This window comes from Nerophis ophidion, linkage group LG09, assembly GCF_033978795.1.
Source record: "Nerophis ophidion isolate RoL-2023_Sa linkage group LG09, RoL_Noph_v1.0, whole genome shotgun sequence".
NCBI classification, from domain to species: domain Eukaryota; kingdom Metazoa; phylum Chordata; class Actinopteri; order Syngnathiformes; family Syngnathidae; genus Nerophis; species Nerophis ophidion.
The window spans coordinates 51596168-51618861 of NC_084619.1; the positions used below are offsets into that span (position 1 = coordinate 51596168).

Genomic DNA, 22694 nt, shown 5'->3' on the forward strand with positions numbered 1-22694 from the left:
CCCTTTGGGGTCGCGGGAGGCGCTGGTGCCTATATCAGCTACAATCGGGCGGAAGGCAGAGTACACCCTGGACAAGTCGCCACCTCATCGCAGACAAAATGAAGGCAATAATGCAATATAATCCATCATTATTGATCAACACATCGGCAGTGCAGAATTGTTACAAGTACACCTCTGAACATTAATGAAAATAGAAAAAAATGTAAGTTAATCAACTTACACTAATGAATAATTCACATTATGTTTAGTCTTACCAGAAAATATCTAAAGCACATCAATTTGCCTGAAATTAAAAATAATATATTCAATCCCTACTTAAACTACAAATACTTTTGACTGACTTGAACATTTTTAATACTGAAAAATAAAAAAAAACCCTCAAATAATTCAAATTGATCAGCCCTTTAACCTACATAACAAAAATACATTTATGCTCATTTGTTCCAATTAAAAATGAGGATGTCAGGATTACTGGCTACAATGAGCATGTTTTGTAGAGAACAGCTTTTCGGAGCGAGGTGTAAAGCATGATACTGATAAAGTGTGGTTCCCAGGCTCACACACCAACCCCATTATTTGAAAAAAAAAAACTCCTTTAAAAACATGTTTTTTCATAACATGAACATGATGTTTGACAAACATATACATTACGTTCTTTCTTGACTCAAAAAAACCAGCGTTCATTAAGATTAAAAATGAATAATGCGATTAATCTGAAAAAAAATATTGTTCACTCTACAAGCTGTGCACTGATTCTTTTTCAACAGTATTGTCTCTTGACAATATATAACATGTTTGCTAAAATGTGATGGTTTACTTTTATGAGATATAGCAATATAACAATCTGATGCATACAAGTGACAACTTAAGTTATTTTTTTTACAAGTTCTCCAATCAGTACCTCAAGACTAGAAGAAATGCACTGATGCAAAAGTACCGTCGCTGGGTTTTTATCTACTAGTGTATTTAAAGGAGAACTTTTTTGGGGAAATGTTGCCTATCATTCACAATCCTTACGTAGGACAAGATCACATACGTTTTTATTTTTTCAATCATTCTAAATCTTAAATAAACATTAGTAAAAGTCAGCTAACAATGGAGTCAATGGAAATCGCTTTATTCCGCCCTAAAGTGATCTTAAAAACCTCCATCAATGTTTTCTATACCCTCTGCAAGTATACATACAAAGTAGTAATATTCATAATATGTAATATATACATATTTTGCAAATTTTAAGCATACATTGGCATATTCATTTCACAGATGCATGACAACACTACTAATCATGCAGACTTCATAAGGGACAACAATGACTACTTTTGGACAAATGATGATCCAGAAACTCATATTTTTGAGTCTGAACTTAAGGAGGATGAGCTAAAAATTTTATAAGATGTACGCTACAGAGCCATCTTTAGTAAAACACTAAGCTTCATCTAGCAGCATTGCTCAGTGCTAAACAAGAACTACAATCTATGAACATAATAAAACAGTTGCTTACTGTACAATGTCTGCTCTCACTTGGATGTCGACTGATAAGTTGTTTATATATTCTCCTTTAGATGAGGAATTAATCATAAACCTTACAACGGGTAAAAAAAAAAAGGAGGTGCAAAGAGTGTTCTTTTGTGTCAGGTATAAGTTGAATGTGTTTTTACCCATCGACACCCAAGTTATGGAACTCCCTCCCACCTGAGTTGCGAGCCATCAAGGAGCTAGAAGCTTGTAAATCTCAACTAAAAACACCATTTATTGAATTGTTTTTTAAGTAACAATTGCTATAAGTATTTATTTTTTACTGTTTTTAATGTGTGTGGTTTTACTTGCTCTCAAATCAATCAATTAATGTTTATTTATATAGCCCTAAATCACGAGGGTCTCAAAGGGCTGCACAAGCCACAAAGACATCCTCGGTTCAGATCCCATATCAGGGCAAGGAAAAACTCAACCCAATGGGACAATGAGAAACCTTAGAGAGGACCGCAGATGTGGGACCCCAAAATTTAAATTATTTGTTCTGTAGATGTTGTAAGGTGCTACACAAACATTGATTTAACCTTTTATCCAGGTGAGAGGCACAATTTATAACCTAGAATTAACTTTCACCACTTCAAAAGTGATGAATGTAGCAGCACAGTATGTCAATATAGCAGCACAAGCTAGTTAGCGCTCTGTGATCACTGCACCGCTAAAAGTAGTTCCTCAACATTAGCACTTGTAATAATAATCTTAAAACTTGGTATTGCTCAGTATGGGTGCATTACAGCAGTGTTTTTCAACCTTTTCTGAGCCAAGGCACATTTTTTTTCATTGAAAAAATCCCGGGGCACACCACCAGTAGAAAACATTAAAAGATGGAACTCAGCAGCCGATATTGACAGTTAAGTCGTTCTCGCAATTGTTGAATATGAATACAAACCATAACAAAGCATGCATCATCATAGCTTGTCTCTAAAGTAGGTGTACTGTCACCACCTGATACATCATGCCGTGACTTTTTTTGAGTTTTTCCTGTGTGTAGTGTTTTAGTTCTTGTCTTGCGGTCCTATTTTGGTGTTTGTCATGGCATGTACGGATGTACTTTGTGGACGCCATCTGCTCCACCCGCTGTAAGTCTTTGCTGTCGTCCAGCATTCTGTTTTTGTTTACTTTGCAGCCGGTTCAGTTTTAGCTTCGTTTTGCATAGCCTTCCCTGAACTTCAATGCCTTTTCTTAGCGGCACTTGCATTTTGTTTATTTTTGGTTTAAGCATTAGATAACTTTTTACCTGCAAACCATCGTCTTCGTTCCCGGCGTCTACAAAGCAATTATCTACCTGCTGCCACCTACTGATATGGAAGAGTATCACATTGTTACTCTGCTGAGCTCTCGACAGCACAGACACTCCACAACGGCACATTTGCGAATTATAATTACTGGTTTGCAAAAAATAATTTTAACCCAATTAGGTGAAATTACATAATCTCCCACGGCACACCAGACAATATCTCACGGTGCACTAGTGCAGTGGTTCTCAAATGGGGGTACGCGTACCCCTGGGGGTACTTGAAGGTATGCCAAGGGGTACGTGAGATTTTTTTTTTAATATTCTAAAACTAACAACAATTCAAAAATATTTTATAAATATATTTATTGACTAATACTTCAAAAAAATATGAATGTAAGTTCATAAACTGTGAAAAGAAATGCAAATATGCAATATTCAGTGTTGACGGCTAGATTTTTTGTGGACATAAATGTTTTTTTGTGAAGAAATGTTTAGAATTAAGTTCATGAATCCAGATGGTTCTCTATTACAATCCCCAAAGGGGGCACTTTAGGTTGATGATTACTTCTATGTGTAGAAATCTTTATTAGGGACGGCTGTCCCTTTGAGACAGAGGACCCTATAGAATTTTTAGCGTTTTATTATTATTCTTTATTATTATTATACGCCGCCTCTTTGACCTGTAATTTGACCCCCTTAACATGCTTTAAAACTCACCAAATTTGATACAAACATCAGGACTGGCGAAAATTGCGATCTAATCTAAAAACCAAACCCCTCAAAATTGCGCTCTAGCGCACCCTAGGAAGAAAACACAGACAAAACTGCCTCTAACTCACAGTAAGAATGTCATAGACATATGTAACAAAAACTTCTATGTTGGTCTCAGTTAGACCTATATTTCATACACTGACAACCCCCAGCGAAAATCAACAGGAAGTTTGCAATTCCCCCTTCAAAACAAAAGTTGTGTAAAAACAGTTTTTTCAAACATCATCTCCTTTGAGCACGTTTGTTGTCTCGGCTTCAAATAAGCACAGGACACAGATTGAACCCTTCTGTTTAAAAGTTGATGAAAAAATGTATAACAAATCTAAGGGACTGATGTATAATACATGTGTATACAACTTTTTCTCTGTGTAGTAATCCATCCATTCATCTTCTACCGCTTGGGTCACGGGGGCAGCAGCCCAATCGGTCCCGTCCATCGCTGCTTGCAGCTTTAATTTATAATTGAATCACTTGTTTATTTTTCAACAAGTTTTTAGTTATTTTTAATATCTTTTTCCAAATAGTTCAAGAAAGACCACTACAAATGAGCAATATTTTGCACTGTTATACAATTTAATAAATCAGAAACTGATAACATAGTGCTGTATTTTACTTTTTTATCTCTTTTTTTTCAACCAAAAATGCTTTGCTCTGATTGGGCGGTACTTGAATTAAAAAAAAATTCACAGGGGGTACATCACTGAAAAAAGGTTGAGAACCCCTGCACTAGTGTGCTGCGGCAGTGGTAGAAAAACACTGCATTAGAGTACTCCTATTAGCTGCATTGTTCGCCACCTCCTACTTGCCGTATTTTACGACTTAGAATGCATAAAAAGAAGAAAAATGTGTTCTTGTCTTACATAGGGATTGTGAATAATAGTCAAAATGTGCAGTTGCACTCTAAATTATTTGTGGGATACATTGTGATCACTGTGATGAGGTGGCGACTTGTCCAGGGTGTACACTTCCTTCCGCCCAAATGCAGCGGAGAGAAGCTCCAGCAACCCCCCGCTACCCCAAAAAAGGACAAGCGGTAGAAAATGGATGGATGGACATTGTGGTCATCTTCAACAAAGCTTTTACCTCCTCCAGCATCAAGTCCCAGTCTTCTGCTTCCAGGTGATCTCCTCCATGTTTGATATTCACAACAATGTTTGGTTCATGTTCTGTAAAGACAACACACTAGTCAAGGCTACTCCACTTCCTGTCCAGCTCACCCCCTCCCCCTTACCCCCCAGACCCGCCTCTCTGCTTCCTCTCCAATCCGTCCCCCTTAATTGAGCTGATCTCGCCCGGCCCGCCGCCTTCCCCGTCCTCACTGTTTCACAAGCGCGGTCTTGACCTTGACAGCTCCCCAGTCTGCGCCGTCTAATCTCCCGCGCTGATACGCTATCTCTTTACCATGCTAATGGGCCTTTAACCGCCCGCCTCCGTGCGCCATCAGCACTTTATCAAATAGACTCCAGAGCGCCGAGAGAGTCCGATTAGACGTTTGCTCGCCACGGAACCGCCCCCCCTCAACCCATCCGTCCATCACGCACGCCGCCGAGGGCGTATGAACAACAGCAGCCGGGCGAGTACCGCTGATGTGATGAGGTCCGATTAGAAGCGAGAGGGTGAAAGAGCCTGTCTATGGGGGAATGAGTGCAATTAGAGCGTGCGCACACACTCACACACATGCAGTACTGCAAGGTGACCTGTGCTATATGTCGTACTTTAAAGGCCTACTGAAATGAGATTTTCTTATATAAACGGTGATAGCAGGTCCATTCTATGTGTCATACTTGATCATTTCGCTATATCGCCATATTTTTGCTGAAAGGATTTAGTAGAGAACATCCACGATAAAGTTCGCAACTTTCGGTGCTAAGAGAAAAGCCCTGCCTCTACCGGAAGTCGCAGACGAAGTCACGTTTGATGGCTCCTCACATATTCACATTGTTTTTAATGGGAGCCTACACAAAAGTGCTATTCTGACTGAGAAAACGACAATTTCCCCATTAATTTGAGCGAGGATGAAAGCATCGTGTTTGAGGATATTGATAGCGAGGGACTAGAAAAAAAAAACGCGATTGCATTGGGACGGATTCCGATGTTTTTAGACACATTTACTAGGTTAATTCTGGGAAATCCCTTATCTTTCTATTGTGTTTCTAGTGTTTTAGTGAGTTAAATAGTACCTGATACTCGGAAGGGTGTCTCCACAGGTGTCTTGACGCGATTTGTCTCAGGGGAGTCGACGGCAGCTATGGACGGCACAAGCCCAGGTTTTCTCCGGTAAGAACTGACTTTTTAACCACAATTATCTCACCAAAACCTGCTGGTTGACATGTGGTCGGGATCCATGTTCGCTTGACCGCTGTGATCCATAGGAAAGTTTCACCTCCAGGAATTTTAAACAAGGAATCACCGTGTGTTTGTGTGGCTAAAGGCTAAAGCTTCCCAACTCCATCTTTCTACTTTCACTTCTCCAATGTTAATTGAACAAATTGCAAAAGATTCAGCAACACAAGATGTCCAAAATACCGTTTAATTATGCCATTAAAGCAGACGACATTTAGCTGTGTGTGCGCGTAGCGCTCATACTTCCTAAAAACCCATGACATCTTGCGTACACGTCATTATTACGACATTTCGAAGACAAAACTCCCGGGAAATTTAGAATTGCAATTTAGTAAACTAAAAAGGCCGTATTGGCATGTGTTGCAATGTTAGTATTTCATCATTGATATATAAACTATAAGACTTGCGTGGTCGGTAGTAGTGGGTTTCAGTAGGCCTTTAAATGACTACTTTGGTTACGTTGACGCGTACTGAAAAGAGCCATTAAAGCGCCTCAATCCAAAAAGACACAATGCGCACAATGGCAGGCGCGGATGTGCACAATTTGTTTGCCAAATGTACAGTACCTATTTTCGCCGCCGCTTCCTTCAGCTTCTCGACGTACTTCAGGACACCGGCCAGAGGCACCCTGCTGTCCGCGCTGTAGGCCGTCAGCAGCATGGACGGGTAGCGCTAACACACACACACACACACACACACACACACACACACACACACACACACACACACACACACACACACACACACACACACACACACACACACACACACACACACACACACACACACACACACACACACACACACAGGGTTATCATTTGGAATGGGGACCAAGTTTTTGATCATCACTTGTGGGAACCACCCTTTTTTTTCTTTTTTAATTAAATCAACATAAAAATATACAAGATACACTTTCAATTAGTGCATCAACCCCTCTCCCATCCCCATTCACACTCAACCACACCCACTCACACAAAGAAGGGTTGTTTCTTTCTGCTACCAAAATTCTGGTTCCCACAACATATATAGCACAGTCTGCAAGGGACACAGTCCCTGAAACACACATGATTGTGTGTGCCGCCGGTCCACTAACATTATCATTAATTACTATTTTTTTTATGTAATTGTTTTATATTATTTTACTTTCTTTTTTATCCAAGACATTTTTTTTTTTCATTTATCTTTTTTATTTTATTTATAAAATAAAAAAAGGACCTTATCTTCACCATACCAGGGACCATCCTTTCTACAGGTTGTGGAAGCATAAAAAAAATGACGTAAAATGTCCACTGCCCAGTTAGCTCATACACATCTTTAGATCTCTGGATTGATGAAATAATTTGCTGGTCATTCTCACTGGTGACAATAAGTGGCATTAATCTTTTCCCCCCCTGAAGAGCAATGCTGTAAAATACACTTTAGGGGGCAACCGTGAGTCAAAATGATGGCAAAAATGAATGCTAAAGGAGCCATATGTACTGTATTTTTCGGAGTATAAGTCGCACATGCCGAAAATGCATAATAAAAAAGGAAAAAAACATATAAGTCGCACAGGAGCATAAGTCGCATTTTGGGGGGAAATTTATTTGATAAAACTCAACACCAAGAAGAGACATTTGAAAGGCAATTTAAAATGAAGAATAGTGAACAACAGGCTGAATAAGTGTACGTTATATGACGCATAAATAACCAACTGAGAAGGTGCCTTGTATGTTAACATAATATATTATGGTAAGAGTCATTCAAATAACTATAACATATAGAACATGCTATACGTTTACCAAACAATCTGTCACTCCTAATTGCTAAATCCCATGAAATCTTATACGTCTAGTCTCTTACGTGAATGAGCTAAATAATATTGATATTTTACGGTAAGGTGTTAATAATTTAACACATAAGTCGCTCCTGAGTATAAGTCGCACCCCTGGCCAAACTATGAAAAAAACTGCGACTTGTAGTTCGAAAAATACTGTAATAATTTAATGTGAAGTCGTCATAAAAAGGCCCTGATATGTCAAAAGGCATTAATAAATTATGTTGTTTTGGAATAATTTTATAACTGATAATGGTAGGTCAGACAGATATGCTCATTTCGAAATGAAATTTACAACCCCACAATATTGTTTTCATTTCGATGCCCCGCCCTCCACTGTTTGACCAGTTAGAAAGTCAGTGAGCGTGTCACATCCAGGTTGCCAGTTACGCACTGCCCTCTTCGTCGAGCTACTGCCACTGGTAAAGTTACTAAACATGTGATACCTTGGTCAATCTAAAAGGCGTCGTTACGATTATCAACTTATTCATGACAAAGCCAAGAACCAAACAATGTTTTGTATCGGGATGCCTTTGAAAGTTGGAGACCATTTTTTTAATCTGATGCCAAATTTGCTAATTTCCTCCTTAATAGGTACAGTAAGTAAGGCATTTTCGTTTTCTTATTACGTGTAATAAATGGAAATGGACATTTCGTATGTAAACTATATTGTCCAATACAGTACGATGTTATCTAACAAAGCTAGTATGTTTGTACAACGAATGCTTAGTGTGATGGTGCTCAGCTCCTAGTTTAATGCTAAGCATGCTAGCCCGGTCAATGACACATCGACATATAGGGTATCAGGGGAAATATATGAACGTTAGCATGCATGTCGATGTGTCATCCAACTGACAGGTTTTATTTGTTGAAAATATACTTTTCCCTATGCGGATATGGGTAATGTCAGTGCCGAGTTCATTCTCGCTGAGGAAAGGGATCTCCATCATTAGCACTGTTAATTGCGGTTTCTAGTACTGTATGTGCATCAAACACATATGGGGTGGTATTTGCTTAGCACAACATAATGCATTACATGTAATGATTGTCTACTTTGTGTATTGACATGGTAATAGGCTATATGGTTTATGCGTAACGTGGTTTTTGCGTCACGTGAGTTGGCTCATAGAATCACATTCTGCACTGAAAGATGGTGATGTGTATACATGGAAGAGAATGCAGTGTGTCAGGTTGGATGCAACATTGGATTATGCTGAACAACATGTGGTGGCGATTTTACTGTTGCCCTTGGCTTGCCAGCGAATTAGGCCTATGCGATATATAATATATATATTGCTGCGTAACTTTTCAAATACATTTGGCAAATGGACATCAGTAAGATGTGGCATAACTACTTAGTAAACCATCTTGCAAGAAGCATAAACAAGAGAAACCTACAGCGTACGATTTGTTGATTGCCATTTGAAGTTCCTTGGAGTAGGATTAGGATTCGGCTGCGTATCTGGCAACCTCGGTAATGGGGAGTGGGAGAGGACTACAGAATTTTGAAAGTAATTGCAGTCCCATTTCTGGCCACATTACGACATATCCATCCATCCATTTTCTACCGCTTATTCCCTTTTGGGGTCGCGGGGGGCGCTGGCGCCTATCTCAGCTACAATCGGGCGGAAGGCAGGGTACACCCTGGACAAGTCGCCACCTCATCACAGGGCCAACACAGATGGACAGACAACATTCACACTCACATTCACACACTAGGGCCAATTTAGTGTGGCCAATCAACCTATCCCCAGGTGCATGTCTTTGGAAGTGGGAGGAAGCCGGAGTACCCGGAGGGAACCCACGCATTCACGGGGAGAACATGCAAACTCCACACAGAAAGATCCCGAGCCTGGATTTGAACCCAGGACTGCAGGAACTTCGTATTGTGAGGCAGACGCACTAACCCCTCTTCCACCGTGAAGCCATTACGACATATGGCACCTTTTATTTGTTAAACTAAACATTAAGGTGCAGTAATAAATCTGTATTGCTTCAAATTGATTAATGATACTATAAACTTGACAATAGGGGACAGTGATAGGACTGAAAAAAATATTACAAACTAGACATTAGGTGGCAGTAATGAGTATTATTAGGCTAATTTAATGTTACGAATTAGGCAGTAATGACCGTGTTTTGCTTCTAATTGACTAGTAATGCCAACAAGGACACAATAGGGGGCAGTGATATAAATGGTAAATGATTGTACTTGTATAGCGCCTTTCTACCCCTTTTTAAGGAGCCCAAAGCGCTTTGACAGTATTTCCACATTCACCCATTCACACACACATTCACACACTGATGCCGGGAGCTGCCATGCAAGGCTCTAACCAGGACCCATCAGGAGCAAGGGTGAAGTGTCTTGCCCTAGGACACAACGGACGTGACTAGGATGGTAGAAGGTGGGGATTGAACCAGTAACCCTCAGATTGCTGGCACGGCCACTCTCCCAACTTCGCCACGCTGTCCCATATGTTAGTAGTGTGTCTAAGTATTGTTTAATATTACAAAATTTACTTTAGGTCAGCAATTCTCAAAAAGGGTACGTGTGCGCCAGCTAGTGGTACACCAAAGAATCGCTTGAATAATAAATCAAAACATTTTTTTTTATTTAATTTTTTCAAGTACAGTGTTTTGTGTTCCTGTATTCAATCACAGCAGTACTTTAAAACCTGTAATGTTACAGTGGCCAAAACATTAAATATACTTGTTAAATAAAACATCCGCCTTGTTTGAATGAATACTTAGGCCTATTACGCTACTGTATTTTAGTGTTGGTTATTATGGTGGCACATTGTGGTATAGCCAAGTGTTTGTTTTCTGAGGTGATATTTGGTGAACGAAGTTTGAATGTTACGGACGATCAAGTAAGCGGGTCAGTAATTATCATGCGAATATGAGGTGGCAGTAATAAGTCTGTAAGGCTTCTTTATGGAGGTTAATTTGTCTTTATTTTACGACTGTTTTTTTTTGTACACTGAATTTATGTAACTGATTTTTTTCTTTTTTGACATCAAAATATGCTGACAATTGCATTAAAAAAATGGCTTCTAATTGACTAGTCATGCTATCAATCAGACAATAAGTGGCAGTAACGAATATTTATCATCTTCTAATTGACAACTAATGCTATCAATCAGACATAAGGTGGCAGTAATGAGTATTTTTTTTGCTTCTAATTGATACATGTTAGGTGGCAGTAATGAATATTTTTGCTTCTAATTGACTTGTAATATTAAAAAAACATACATTAGGTGGCAGTAAAAAGTATTTTTCCTTCGAATTGATTATTAGGTGTCATTTAGTGTTTTCTGCTTCTACTTGATGAGTCGTGTTACAAACCAGACATTAGGTGGCAGTAATGAGTATGTATCATTTTCTAATCAGACACTAGCCGGCTGTATTGAACATTTTTTGCTTCTAATTTACGAGTAATTTTACTAACCGGACATTAGTTGGTGGCAATGAGTATTCTTTGCTTTGAATTGATGAGTAATGTTATTAACTAGACTTAAGGTGGCATTAATGAGGACGTACCATCTTCTATCCATCCATTCATTTTCTACCACTTGCCCCTCTTGGGGTCGCTGGAGCCTATCTCAGCTGCATTCAGGCGGTAGGCGGGGTACACCCTGGACAGGTCGCAACCTCATCACAGGCAGGGCACTTTGAAATGGTTTTGAAGTAAAATATTGTATATTTTGTGTTTTTAAAATGAAAAAAAAAAGTTTTCTTAAACAAAAAGGGCAAAATAAAGTTAAAAAAAAAAAAAGGTATATTTTTAACACCTATGAGTAAGACCCTTTGGGATCCCTAAGAATTTTTATTTACGTATTTTATTTTAAACTGTCATTGCTCAAAAAATAATGAATTAAAATCAATGTTGTTTTGAATTATTGAGATGTTTAAGGCTCCAATGACTTCACATCAAATATTACTTTCAAATGTTTTAACATTCAAAAAAAAGTTTTCTTGGACAAAAAGGGCAACTAATTGCCTAGAAATGCAATCAATCAGACATTAGGTGCAGTAATGAGTATGTATTGGCTTCTTAATGAGTAGTTATGCAATCAATCAGACTTTAACTTAAACTACCAATGATTGTTACACACACACCAATTGTGATGAAATTATAATCTGCATTAGACCCATCACCCTTGATCACCCCCCTGGGAAGTGAGTGAGGTGTGAGCAGGAGCGGTGCCCACGCCCAGGATTAATTTTGGTGATTTAACCCCCAATTCCAAACCTTGATGCTGAGTGTCAAGCAGGGAGGTGATGGTCCCATTTCTATAGTCTTTGGTATGACTTGGCCGGGGTTTCAACTCACAACCTACTGATCACCAGGCGGACACTCTAACCACCAGGCCACTTTAGGTGGCAGTGATGAATATTTTTGCTTGTAATTGATGAGTAACGTTACAAAATAGACTTTAGGTGGCAGTAATGAGTACGTCTCATCTTCTAATTGACTAATAATGCAATTAATCAGACATTAGGTGGCAGTAATGAGTATGTATTTGACTAGTAATGCTATCAATTAGACAGTGGCAGTAATAAATATTTTTGCTTGTAAGTGATGAGTAAACAGACTTTAGGTGGCATTAAGAGGTCTTTTTTGCTTTGAATTGATGAATAATGTTAGGTGTCATTAAGTATTTTTTGCTTCTAATTCAGTAATTTTGAAATTCAAATATTAGGTGGCAGTAATGAATTTTTTTGCTTGATAATTAACTAGTAATGTTATAAACCGGACATTAGGTGGCAGTAATGAATATTTTTGCTTGATAATTGAAGTGAAGTGAATTATATTTATATAGCGCTTTTTCTCTCGTGTGACTCAAAGCGCTTTACATAGTGAAACCCTCCATCCATCCATTTTCTACCGATTATTCCCTTTCGGGGTCGCGGGCGCCTATCTCAGCTACAATCAGGCGGAAGGCGGGGTACACCCTGGACAAGTCGCCACCTCATCGCAGGGCCAACACAGATAGACAGACAACATTCACACTCACACACTAGGGACCATTTTAGTGTTGCCAATCAACCTATCCCCAGGTGCATGTCTTTGGAGGTGGGAGGAAGCCGGAGTACCCGGAGGGAACCCGCACATTCACGGGGAGAACATGCAAACTCCACACAGAAAGATCCCGAGCCTGAATTTGAACCCAGGACTGTAGGACCTTCGTATTGTGAGGCAGACGCACTAACCCCTCTGCCACCGTGAAGCCTACATAGTGAAACCCAATATCGAAATTACATTTAAACCAGTGTGGGTGGCACTGGGAGCAGATTGGTAAAGTGTCTTGCCCCAGGGACACAACGGCAGTGACTAGGATGGCGGAAGCGGGGATCGAACCTGCAACCCTTAAGTTCACTCTACCAACCGAGCTATACCGATAATTAACTGGTAATGTTACAAACCGGACATTTTGGTCGTAGCAATGAGCATGTTTTGTGTGTATTTGGATAGTAATATCATTACTATCACCACCTGCTGTCTAATTGTGATAGTTTTTTTTACCTGAGGTGTAATGTTGTGAACTGGGCAATAGGAGGCGATGGCGAGTCTGTGTTTTGGGTTACCGACGGGGTCCCCCCACTCTTCCCTGTCCTCCACGGTGAGAGGCAGCTGGGCATCCTCCATCGCTCCGAGCACGTCCAGAAAAGGACTCTAAAAAAGTCTGGGACATTTATCAAAATACTTTAACCCCGCAACATGGAACACACCTGCAGTACGACCGCCTGCATCATGTCTGGCTGCCTGTTGCACAGAGCCCCCACCGGCACGGCGCCGGCGCTGCAGGCCGTGAGGGCGGTCAGCGAGGGGCTGGAGACCCCTGAGGAGAAGAGGTGATGGAGGCAGGCTTGTAGGTCCTCCACGCCTTTGACCTTCCCCTCCACGTGAGCTCCTCTTTGCCAGGACAATCCGAGCTCTCCACCCCCTCTGGCGACACAATGGAGGTAACAACATGGCCGCCTTTTGTTGGTAGCGGGCATTACCTGATATGACAGTAGGCTAGAGCCCAGCCGCGCTCCAGCAGAAGCCTTTTCTCCAGGCAGAAGTCCATGTTGACGTCCCTGCCGTAAGCTCCGTAGACGTGCACCAGCACAGGTGTCTCTTTGCTGCACTTTGCTCCGTGCAGGAGTGTCAGCGGCACCAGAGTCCCATCCTGAACAAATCACCGTTCATTCACTTAAAAACAATCACTTCCTCTCTTGCAAGACTTTGTCTTCTTACTTGGCTGCAGGCCTGCAAGCGTGTGGTGCTGATCGCGCTCCCCTGGTTCTTGGGAGAGCCACCTGAGGCCGGTAAAAGGAGCCCTTTCTCTGGGTACAGGAAGTATGACACGGGGGGGTGGCCTGGGGAGGAGATGAGGAACTCCAACACATGTTGGTCCGCAAGGCCTGGACGCTTGCTTTCAACGCTGCAGGCCCAGGAGGGGAGCTTCAAGCATCAACAAAATATTAGTTGAAGAGTATAGTCGAGGATTAGGGTTTCAAGGTTAGTTGTTTCAGGGGCCACTTTTCCAAAAAGCTATCGACCAAGGGGCCCGCATTCTCCCTTCAATATGTTTTGTTTTGTATAGGCTTCACGGTGGCAGAGGGGTTAGTGCGTCTGCCTCACAATACGAAGGTCCTGCAGTCCTGCGTTCAATCCCAGGCTCGGGATCTTTCTGTGTGGAGTTTGCATGTTCTCCCCGTGAATGCGTGGGTTCCCTCCGGGTACTCCGGCTTCCTCCCACTTCCAAAGACATGCACCTTGGGATAGGTTGATTGGCAACACTAAATTGGCCCTAGTGTGTGAATTTGAGTGTGAATGTTGTCTATCTGTGTTGGCCCTGCAATGAGGGGGCAACTTCTCCACGGTGTACGCCGCCTTCTGCCCGATTGTAGCTGAGATAGGCGCCAGCGCCCCCCGCGACCCCAAAAGGGAATAAGCTGTAGAAAATGGATGGATGGATTGTATAGACCACAGGTGTCAAACTCAAGGCCCGAGGGCCAGATCTGGCCCGCAAACTCCATCCATTTTCTACTGCTTGTCCCTTTTTGTGGTCGCTAGTGCCTATCTCAGCTGCATTCGGGTGGAAGGCGGCGTACACCCTGGACAAGTCGCCACCTCATCACAGGGCCAACACAGATAGACAGACAACATTCACACTCACATTCACACACTAGGGCCAATTTAGTGTTGCCAATCAACCTATCCCCAGGTGCATGTTTTTGGAAGTTGGAGGAAGCCGGAGTACCCGGAGGGAACCCAAGCAGTCACGGGGAGAACATGCAAACTCCACACGGAAAGATCCCGAGCCCGGGATTGAACCCAGGACTACTCAGGACCTCCGTATTGTGAGGCAGATGCACTAACCCCTCTTCCACTATGCTTCCCGCCCGCAAACACCTGGAAATGATATTTGTCAATCAAGTACTTAATATTTTCTTACTAAATGTAATAGATTTTTTTCATTTTGACAAAAAAAATATATGTACTGCTTGAAATTGCATACAATTTAAACTTTAATAGTATCCAATATTGCAACAAATATTACAGTATATTAACATACTTTCCAAACATGTTTTTGTTTAAATAAACATACTTTAACTTCACAGCAAACTACCCATCAACTTCATAAAAATGACGATAATAATATGTTGTTCTTTACAGCATGTTACTGTAAATTGAAAAAAAAAAAATACTACTTTTTTTTGCGTAAAAATTCTGTTGACTAAGCCAGTGTTTTTCAACCTTTTCTGAGCCAAAGCACATATTTTTCATTGAAAAACTCCAGAGGCACACCACCAGCAGAAAACATTAAAAAATTTAACTTAGCAGCCGATATTGACCATAAAAAGGTAGTTCTGGCAATTGTTGGATGTGAACTCAAACCATAACCAAGCATGCATCAATATAGCTCTCGTCTCAAAGTAAGTGTACTGTCACGACCCCTCACATCACGCCGTGATTAACGTGTTTTGCTGTTTTTCTGCTGTGTGCGCTCCTATTTTGGTGGATTTTCCTATACAGTTGGTATTATCCTATAGCAGTTTTATTTCTTCTCTGAGCGGTATTCCCCGCACCTGCTTTGTTTTCGCAATCAAAACTATTTCAGTTGTTTGGATACTATCCTTTTTTGTGTAGACATTGTTGATTGTCATGTCATGTAAGTCTTTGCTGTCGTCCAGCGTTCAGTTTTTGTTTACTTTGTAGCCAATTCAGTTTTACTTTCGTTCTGCAAAGCCATTCCTAAGCTTCAATGCCTTTTCTTAGCGGCACACGCCTTCTGTTTATTTTTGGTTTAAGCATTAGATACCTTTTGACCTGCATGCTGCCTCCAGCATATTGTGAACCCGACAAGGCAATTAGCTACCTGCTGCCACCTACTGATATTTAAGAGTATTTACGGTTACTCTGCCGAGCTCTAGACAGTACTGACACTCAACAACAGGACATTATTTGCGGATTATAATTACTGGTTTGCAAACAATACTTTTAACCCAATTACGTGAAATTACATAATCTCACGGCACACCGGTTTAAAAACACTGGACCAAGTTGCCAGTTGGTTGTTGTTTTTAATGGTGTATTACTGGAATCGGAAAGACGGTACATTTGTTTTTAACGTAGAAAAACTGGCATTTAAATAGCCAGAATAAAAAAAAAAAACTTGTACTGTTTTTGTAAAAACAATATAATGTAAATTTAACACAAGAAATCTGGCAACTAAACTGCCAGCTTTTTCTGTAAAACCCCCCACAAAAAACAGTGGTACTGTTTTTCCATTTACTGTAAAATGTTGTACAAAAAAACCCAAAACACTATATTTTACAGTAAAATGTTGTCAATGTAAAGTTTTTACTGTAAAACCGACAGTCCACTTAAAACAATTTATATAATTAATAATGAAATCCAGAAGCAAATTCATACATTATTCGCTGTTACAAGCGGCCCTCTGATGGCAGCCATAACTGTGATGTGGCCCTCAATGAAAACCAGTTTGATATGCCTGGTATTGACATTTAATTTAGGTCTGTTTATTCGGGGTGTCAAAAAATAGATTTTCGAATGATTTGCGATTTATATTTTAAACGATTCCTAATTGATTAAATCTGACGTGGCAGGAACCTTGCCACGTAAAAAACTACAAATGTGCTGACTTGCTTTACGGCATATGCCATTTCCCCATTCATTAAAAAGACGGAAGTCGATGCTAACGCCTGCGTAACGCCGTAAAATTAAAAGAAGACGAACGCCTACATGCAATTACTGCTGTAATTGACCGAAGATCCAAAACAAACAAAGAAATGAAAAGTTTTGTCGGAGGACAAAAAAAGAAAAAGGGAGGCTACCCGCTGACGTGAACTTAAAGATGAGGAGGGATTTTCGGCCGATGCTGCCTTGGCTTTGTTCCTGCTATACTAGTAAGTGACTTTCGATACTCAAATCAAAATGATAATCCTAATGTTAGCTATTGGTTATTTGCCTGGTAGCAATAAATAGCCAGCAGCTTGAGAGTTTCACTACTACTTCCTTCGGAAAACCTCCCCTGCTGGTCTTTCTTTGCTGTGGACCTGCATTCGCCTTGATACATTCTTAGTGGCGGCGTCATGTTTGTAACATAATCCAAGATAATTTCTTGATAGTGTGTGCTATTAAACATCAGCATAGTTATTAGGGATGTAATATTCGTGCCAATACTACAGCGGGCGTCATGTCAGTTTGACGCTATATGCGCTAATGTGGTCTTCTTCTGGCAAACACTACCACTTAGGTCCACTGATGCCGCCAAAACTGAAAGTTCTTAAGTGGAGCTTCAAGTCCAGCCACTAAGGCAAATTATATTTTTTGATGTAGATGATCATATCTGCTGTACGGATTTACTTTAATAAAGAGAAGTGTTGAATACTTCTCTTGTTGCCTTAATTGTTGACTTTATTAAATCCATCCATCAATCCATCTTCCTCCGCTTATCAGAGGTCGGGTCGCGGGCGCAGCAGCCTAAGGAGGGAAGCCCAGACTCTCCTCTCCCCAGCCACTTGTCCAGCTCTTCCCGGGGATCCCGAGGCGTTCCCAGGCCAGTCGGCAGACATAGTCTTCCCAACGTGTCCTGGGTCTTCCCCGTGGCCTCCTACCGGTCGGACGTGCCCGAAACATCCCCCTAGGTAGGCTTTCGATTGAAATCCTGACCGGATGCCCGAACCACCTCATCTGGCTCCTCTCGATGTGGAGGAGCAGCGGCATTACTTTGAGCAGGTTTGGTTTCATAAAATTTTACCCAGACTTTATTAAATGTTTGGGTAAAATTTTATGAAACCAAACCGTTTTTTTTTAAGTGACAAACATTTATCAGAGTTGTTTGTCTATTTTATGGAGGAATATACTGTAGTTATTCAATGACCTGGCACCCAATGTTATTAAAAAAGTCGTTGATTTTGAATTGAGAATCGTTTTGAATCAGGAATTGACTGTGAATCGAATCGTTACCCCCAGGAATCGAATTGTGCGGTGTCAAAAGTTACAAAAGCTGATTTTGATGAGCTTCAAAAAAAAAAAAAAGCTAGTCAAAGATCATCTCTATGATCTCTGGTGTTTTATTGGAATCTTATAGGAAATGTTTAGTCTCACAGGTTTTTTGAATTGAACTTGCGAGCCATTTGTTGAATAACCCAAATGATGAAAAAAGATAGGACCTAAGATGGAACCTTGAGGAACACGACTAGTATAACTAATGGCGAAATACTGACTACATATGATGTAAACAAGCTGCAGCAACTAATTAGTTATTTAAATCACATTACGCAAAAAAAGTAACTTAAAGGGGTGCCTTGGGGAACGCCCCAGTTATGTAAAATGTAAGTTTTTGTCTAGCAACCTGCTTTTGCATTATGTACACAAATCTCAGCGATATTGCTTGGTATTCCTACCGGGCTCAGCAAAATAAACAAAGTAGTGTACATTAATGACTAACTATAGGAAATATACGCGCTGACCTGCAAAGTGTACGCTTGGCTGGGTTGGATCAGTGGGACCACAATCAGCTCCAGCTCATTGGCCGCCGTCTTCGCGAGCAGGACACAGTGGTCCTCCACGACGTCCATGTCTTTGAGCACGGTGCCAGCACGGGGCGTGAAGACTGTGTGCCAGGACAACATGGAGGGCTCAGAGAGGGGGGCTTTCACCACCTGCATGAGTATTCCAAAATATCTTACGAAACATCATCATCTATAACTTACTGCAATACAAAGTCAATTGTTTCAGGTGACCTTCTTATCACATATACAATCATTTAGATATAACGTATAGTAAATACAATGTTTCATCAGTGATATGAGAACACTTCACCAAATGTGAGTTACAATAAAGACATAAATGACATCACCCCTTGACTTATTTTGAGTTTTTTTGGCTACGATTTTTGGTGGCTTTTTTTCTTTATGTTGTATTTTCCTGTAGCAGTTTCATGTCTTCCTTGACTGCTATTCCCCACACCCGCTTTGTTTGAGCAATCAAGAATATTTCAGTTGTTTTCATCCTTCTTTGTGGGGACATTGTTGATTGTCATGTCATGTTCGGATGTACTTTGTGGACGCCGTCTTTGCTCCACAGTAAGTCTTTGCTGTCGTCCAGCATTCTGTTTTTGTTTACTTTGTAGCCAGTTCAGTTTTAGTTTCGTTCTGCATAGCCTTCCTTAAGCTTCAATGCCTTTTCTTCGGGACAGTCACCTTTTGTTTATTTTTAGTTTAAGCATTAGACAATTTTTTACCTGCACCCTGCCTCCCGCTGTTTCCGACATCTACAAAGCAATTAGCTACCTGCAGTATACAACGTGAGTATAACGTGGTAAATCTGCTGATGTCAAGACAGTACAGACACTCAACAACGACACATAATTTGCGGATTGCAATTACTGGTTTGCAAAAAATATTTTTAAAGGTGAAATTAGATAATCTCCCACGACACACCAGACGGTATCTCACGGCACACTAATGTGCCGTGCGGCACAGTGGTTGAAAATCACTGCTTTATACGACAGTAACGCTTTGCTGTCGGTAATGATGTGCTGCAAAAACATTGGCCAAAGGTCCTTCAAAAGACAGCAGAGCTTTGTTGTTTTTAGGCATCTACTGCAAAATCACAAGTCAAACTACCTCCATAGGACAATAGCAATTTGCTGTTTTTGGAATCTATGGCAAAAGCCTCAAGTAAAAAATATTTTGTATGACAGGGGTGCTCTGCTGTTTATGATGATCAACTGTAATAAATAATCTATATGATGGTTGCACTACGCTGTTTTGTTTTTTCTGCAATAACGCTGGTCAAAGACGCTCTTCAAGACAGCAGTGCTTTGCTACTTTTTAGAAATTTACTGCAAATAGCCTCGATGAGAGCAGCGCGTTGCTATTTTTAAGGATGTATTACAAAAATGGTAGTCAAAGGTCCTATGTATTACGGGAGTGTTTTACTATTTTTAGTGATCTACAGCTAAACAAACACGAGTCAAAGATAATCAATTGGGACTGGAGCACTTTATAAGTACATTTTAAGTAATGTGGCTCGCAGGTCGCTTTAAACAGGGTCATATCATCTGTATAACATGGTAGATGTAATCACTTGATTTAAGTTGTTTTATTTTCTCATATTCAAACACAGTGTTACTGTTCAAACTGTGTGTAATGTTACAGTGGCCAAAAATATTATACTTGTTATGCTACTGTATTTTAAAGCTGGTCATTGTGGTGGTACTTGGAGAGCCAAGTTTTTTCTGCGGTGTTACATCATGTGAAAAAACTTTGAATAACTACTGATATATATTATAGATTTTGTTTTCTGAATGTCTCTTCAGAATGTGCCGATTTGTGGGCGGTCTTTCATACTTGCCAAAGTCCTCCTCCAGGCCAAGCCCACTTTTAAGGACTGTTTGTAATATTTTGTCCTTTTAACGTACAGTGGGACAAAAAAGTATTTAGTCAGCCACCAATTGTTCAAATTCTCCCACTTAAAATGATGACAGAGGTCTGTAATTTTCATCATAGGTACACTTCAACTGTGAGAGACAGAATGTGAAAAAAAAATCCAGGCATTTACATTGTAGGAATTTTAAAGAATTTATCTGTAAATTATGGTGGAAAATAAGTATTTGGTCAACCATTCAAAGCTCTCGCTGATTGAAGGAGGTTTTGGCTCAAAATCTCACGATACATGACCCCATGTATCGTGAGATGGCCCCTTAACACGGATCAATCGTCCTGTCCCCTTTGCAGAAAAACAGCCCCAAAGCATGATGTTTCCACCCCCATGCTTCACAGTAGGTGTGGTGTTCTTGGGATGCAACTCAGTATTCTTCTTCCTCCAATCATGACGAGTTGAGTTTATACAAAAAAGTTCTATTTTGGTTTCCTCTGACCACATGACATTCTCCCAATCCTCTGCTGTATCATCCATGTATCCATTTTGGTATAAACTCAACTTGTCGTGTTTGGAGGAAGAAGAATACTGAGTTGCATCCCATGAACACCACACCTACTGTGAAGCATGGGGGTGGAAACATCATGCTTTGGGGCTGTTTTTCTGCTAAGGGGACAGGACGATTGATCCGTGTTAAGTAAAGAATGAATGGGGTCATGTATTGTGAGATTTTGAGCCAAAACCTCCTTCCATCAGTGAGAGCTTTGAATGGTTGACCAAATACTTATTTTCCACCATAATTTACAAACAAATTATTTAAAATCCCTACCTCCTTCCATCAGTGAGAGCTTCTAATGGTTGACCAAATACTTATTTTCAACCATAATTTCCATATAAATTCTTTAAAATTCCTACAATGTGAATTCCTGGATTTTTTTTTTCACATTCTGTCTCTCACAGTTGAAGTGTACCTATGATGAAAATTACAGACCCCTGTCATCATTTTAAGTGGGACAACTTGCACAATCGGTGGCTGAATAAATACTGTAGATCTAAATGAATTGTAATTGACACTCTCCTACCTGATATTCCTGGCCAGGCCCCGTGTTGGCGAGTACGATCAAGCTCCGCCTCCAGTGCTCCAGGTGGTACAACAGCCCCGGCTGGCGCGGCTGAACCATGACGGGTTCTAGACCGGGATCGGAGACATTGACCATCAGAACCTCTGAGCTGGTCCTGCTGCTGCTGTTGATGGTGAGCAGCTGTCGGTTTCTGGAGAGGACCACCTCCACAAACACACTAGGAGGGGACAGTTTTCGACGTAAAAGACGGCGCGGCAAAAACAAACATCTCCTTCACCCACTCAGGTTGGGATTCCTGGTAGACGGATCGTACGTTGCTCCCGTGCGGCGTCAAGTCCAGACGGTGGACTCTGTGGCACCGCAGACCCTCTTGGCTTGTGTAGAACAAAACCTCATCTGTGGCCCACTCTGGGAAGACACACTTCTGTTACTCCTTGACATTACTCAAAATAGTGTGATCCAAAGCGCACCGAAGCTGAAGACGTGGTCCAGTGTGAGGAGAACACGAGATCTTTTCAGTCCGAGCTTCACCAGCACACACCTGAGTGACATCGTCAAAAAACATAATTTCAGTGCAAAATAACTCACGTGTGATATATTCTCTTCTGTGGACCTTAAAGCTTGCTTGTGTTGTGCCTTTACTGTGACGGCAAGATGCTTCTCCTGAGGGGACAGACGCAATCTCTGCACCGTCCACTCTTCAGGTCTTGTCTCCTCATCGTCTTCCTCACCAACAGGGATCTGTCCCAGGTGAACAACCTGCTCTGGTTTTGACTCACCTGCAAGTATTGAGTTTATCAATACTGATCCACATATTGGTTTTTAGAAACTGTTCATACTTGCTTACTTGGGTGGTCAAGCGTATCGATACTTCGATACCAACATGCAAGAAATACACTGATATCTGCTTTTTTCTGTATCGACAGTATCGAATAATGTACAACACTTTTTCTTTGGTGATCCACATGACTTCACACATGTGATTATTGAGCCAATGTTTCCCATATT

The 22694-nt window shown here is 40.8% G+C and overlaps 1 protein-coding gene across 3 annotated transcripts in view; it reads right to left on the reverse strand.

The window, feature by feature from the left end:
• The window catches only part of prepl (prolyl endopeptidase like), a 39548-nt gene that overhangs the window by 4915 nt on the left and 11939 nt on the right, over positions 1 to 22694 (reverse strand). The window contains exons 4-14 of one of the 3 annotated variants that reach the window (XM_061911208.1): positions 22300 to 22465; positions 22157 to 22227; positions 21968 to 22094; positions 21687 to 21903; positions 18690 to 18881; positions 13942 to 14148; positions 13704 to 13873; positions 13431 to 13647; positions 13225 to 13374; positions 6448 to 6553; positions 4622 to 4704 (exon numbers count right to left, since the gene is read on the reverse strand). In XM_061911208.1, coding sequence (XP_061767192.1) covers positions 4622 to 4704; positions 6448 to 6553; positions 13225 to 13374; positions 13431 to 13647; positions 13704 to 13873; positions 13942 to 14148; positions 18690 to 18881; positions 21687 to 21903; positions 21968 to 22094; positions 22157 to 22227; positions 22300 to 22465 — 1706 coding nt within the window. Of the gene's footprint in view, positions 1 to 4621; positions 4705 to 6447; positions 6554 to 13224; positions 13375 to 13430; positions 13648 to 13703; positions 13874 to 13941; positions 14149 to 18689; positions 18882 to 21686; positions 21904 to 21967; positions 22095 to 22156; positions 22466 to 22694 lie in introns of all 3 variants that reach the window. The other 2 variants (XR_009808175.1, XM_061911207.1) reach the window with 2 other exon arrangements.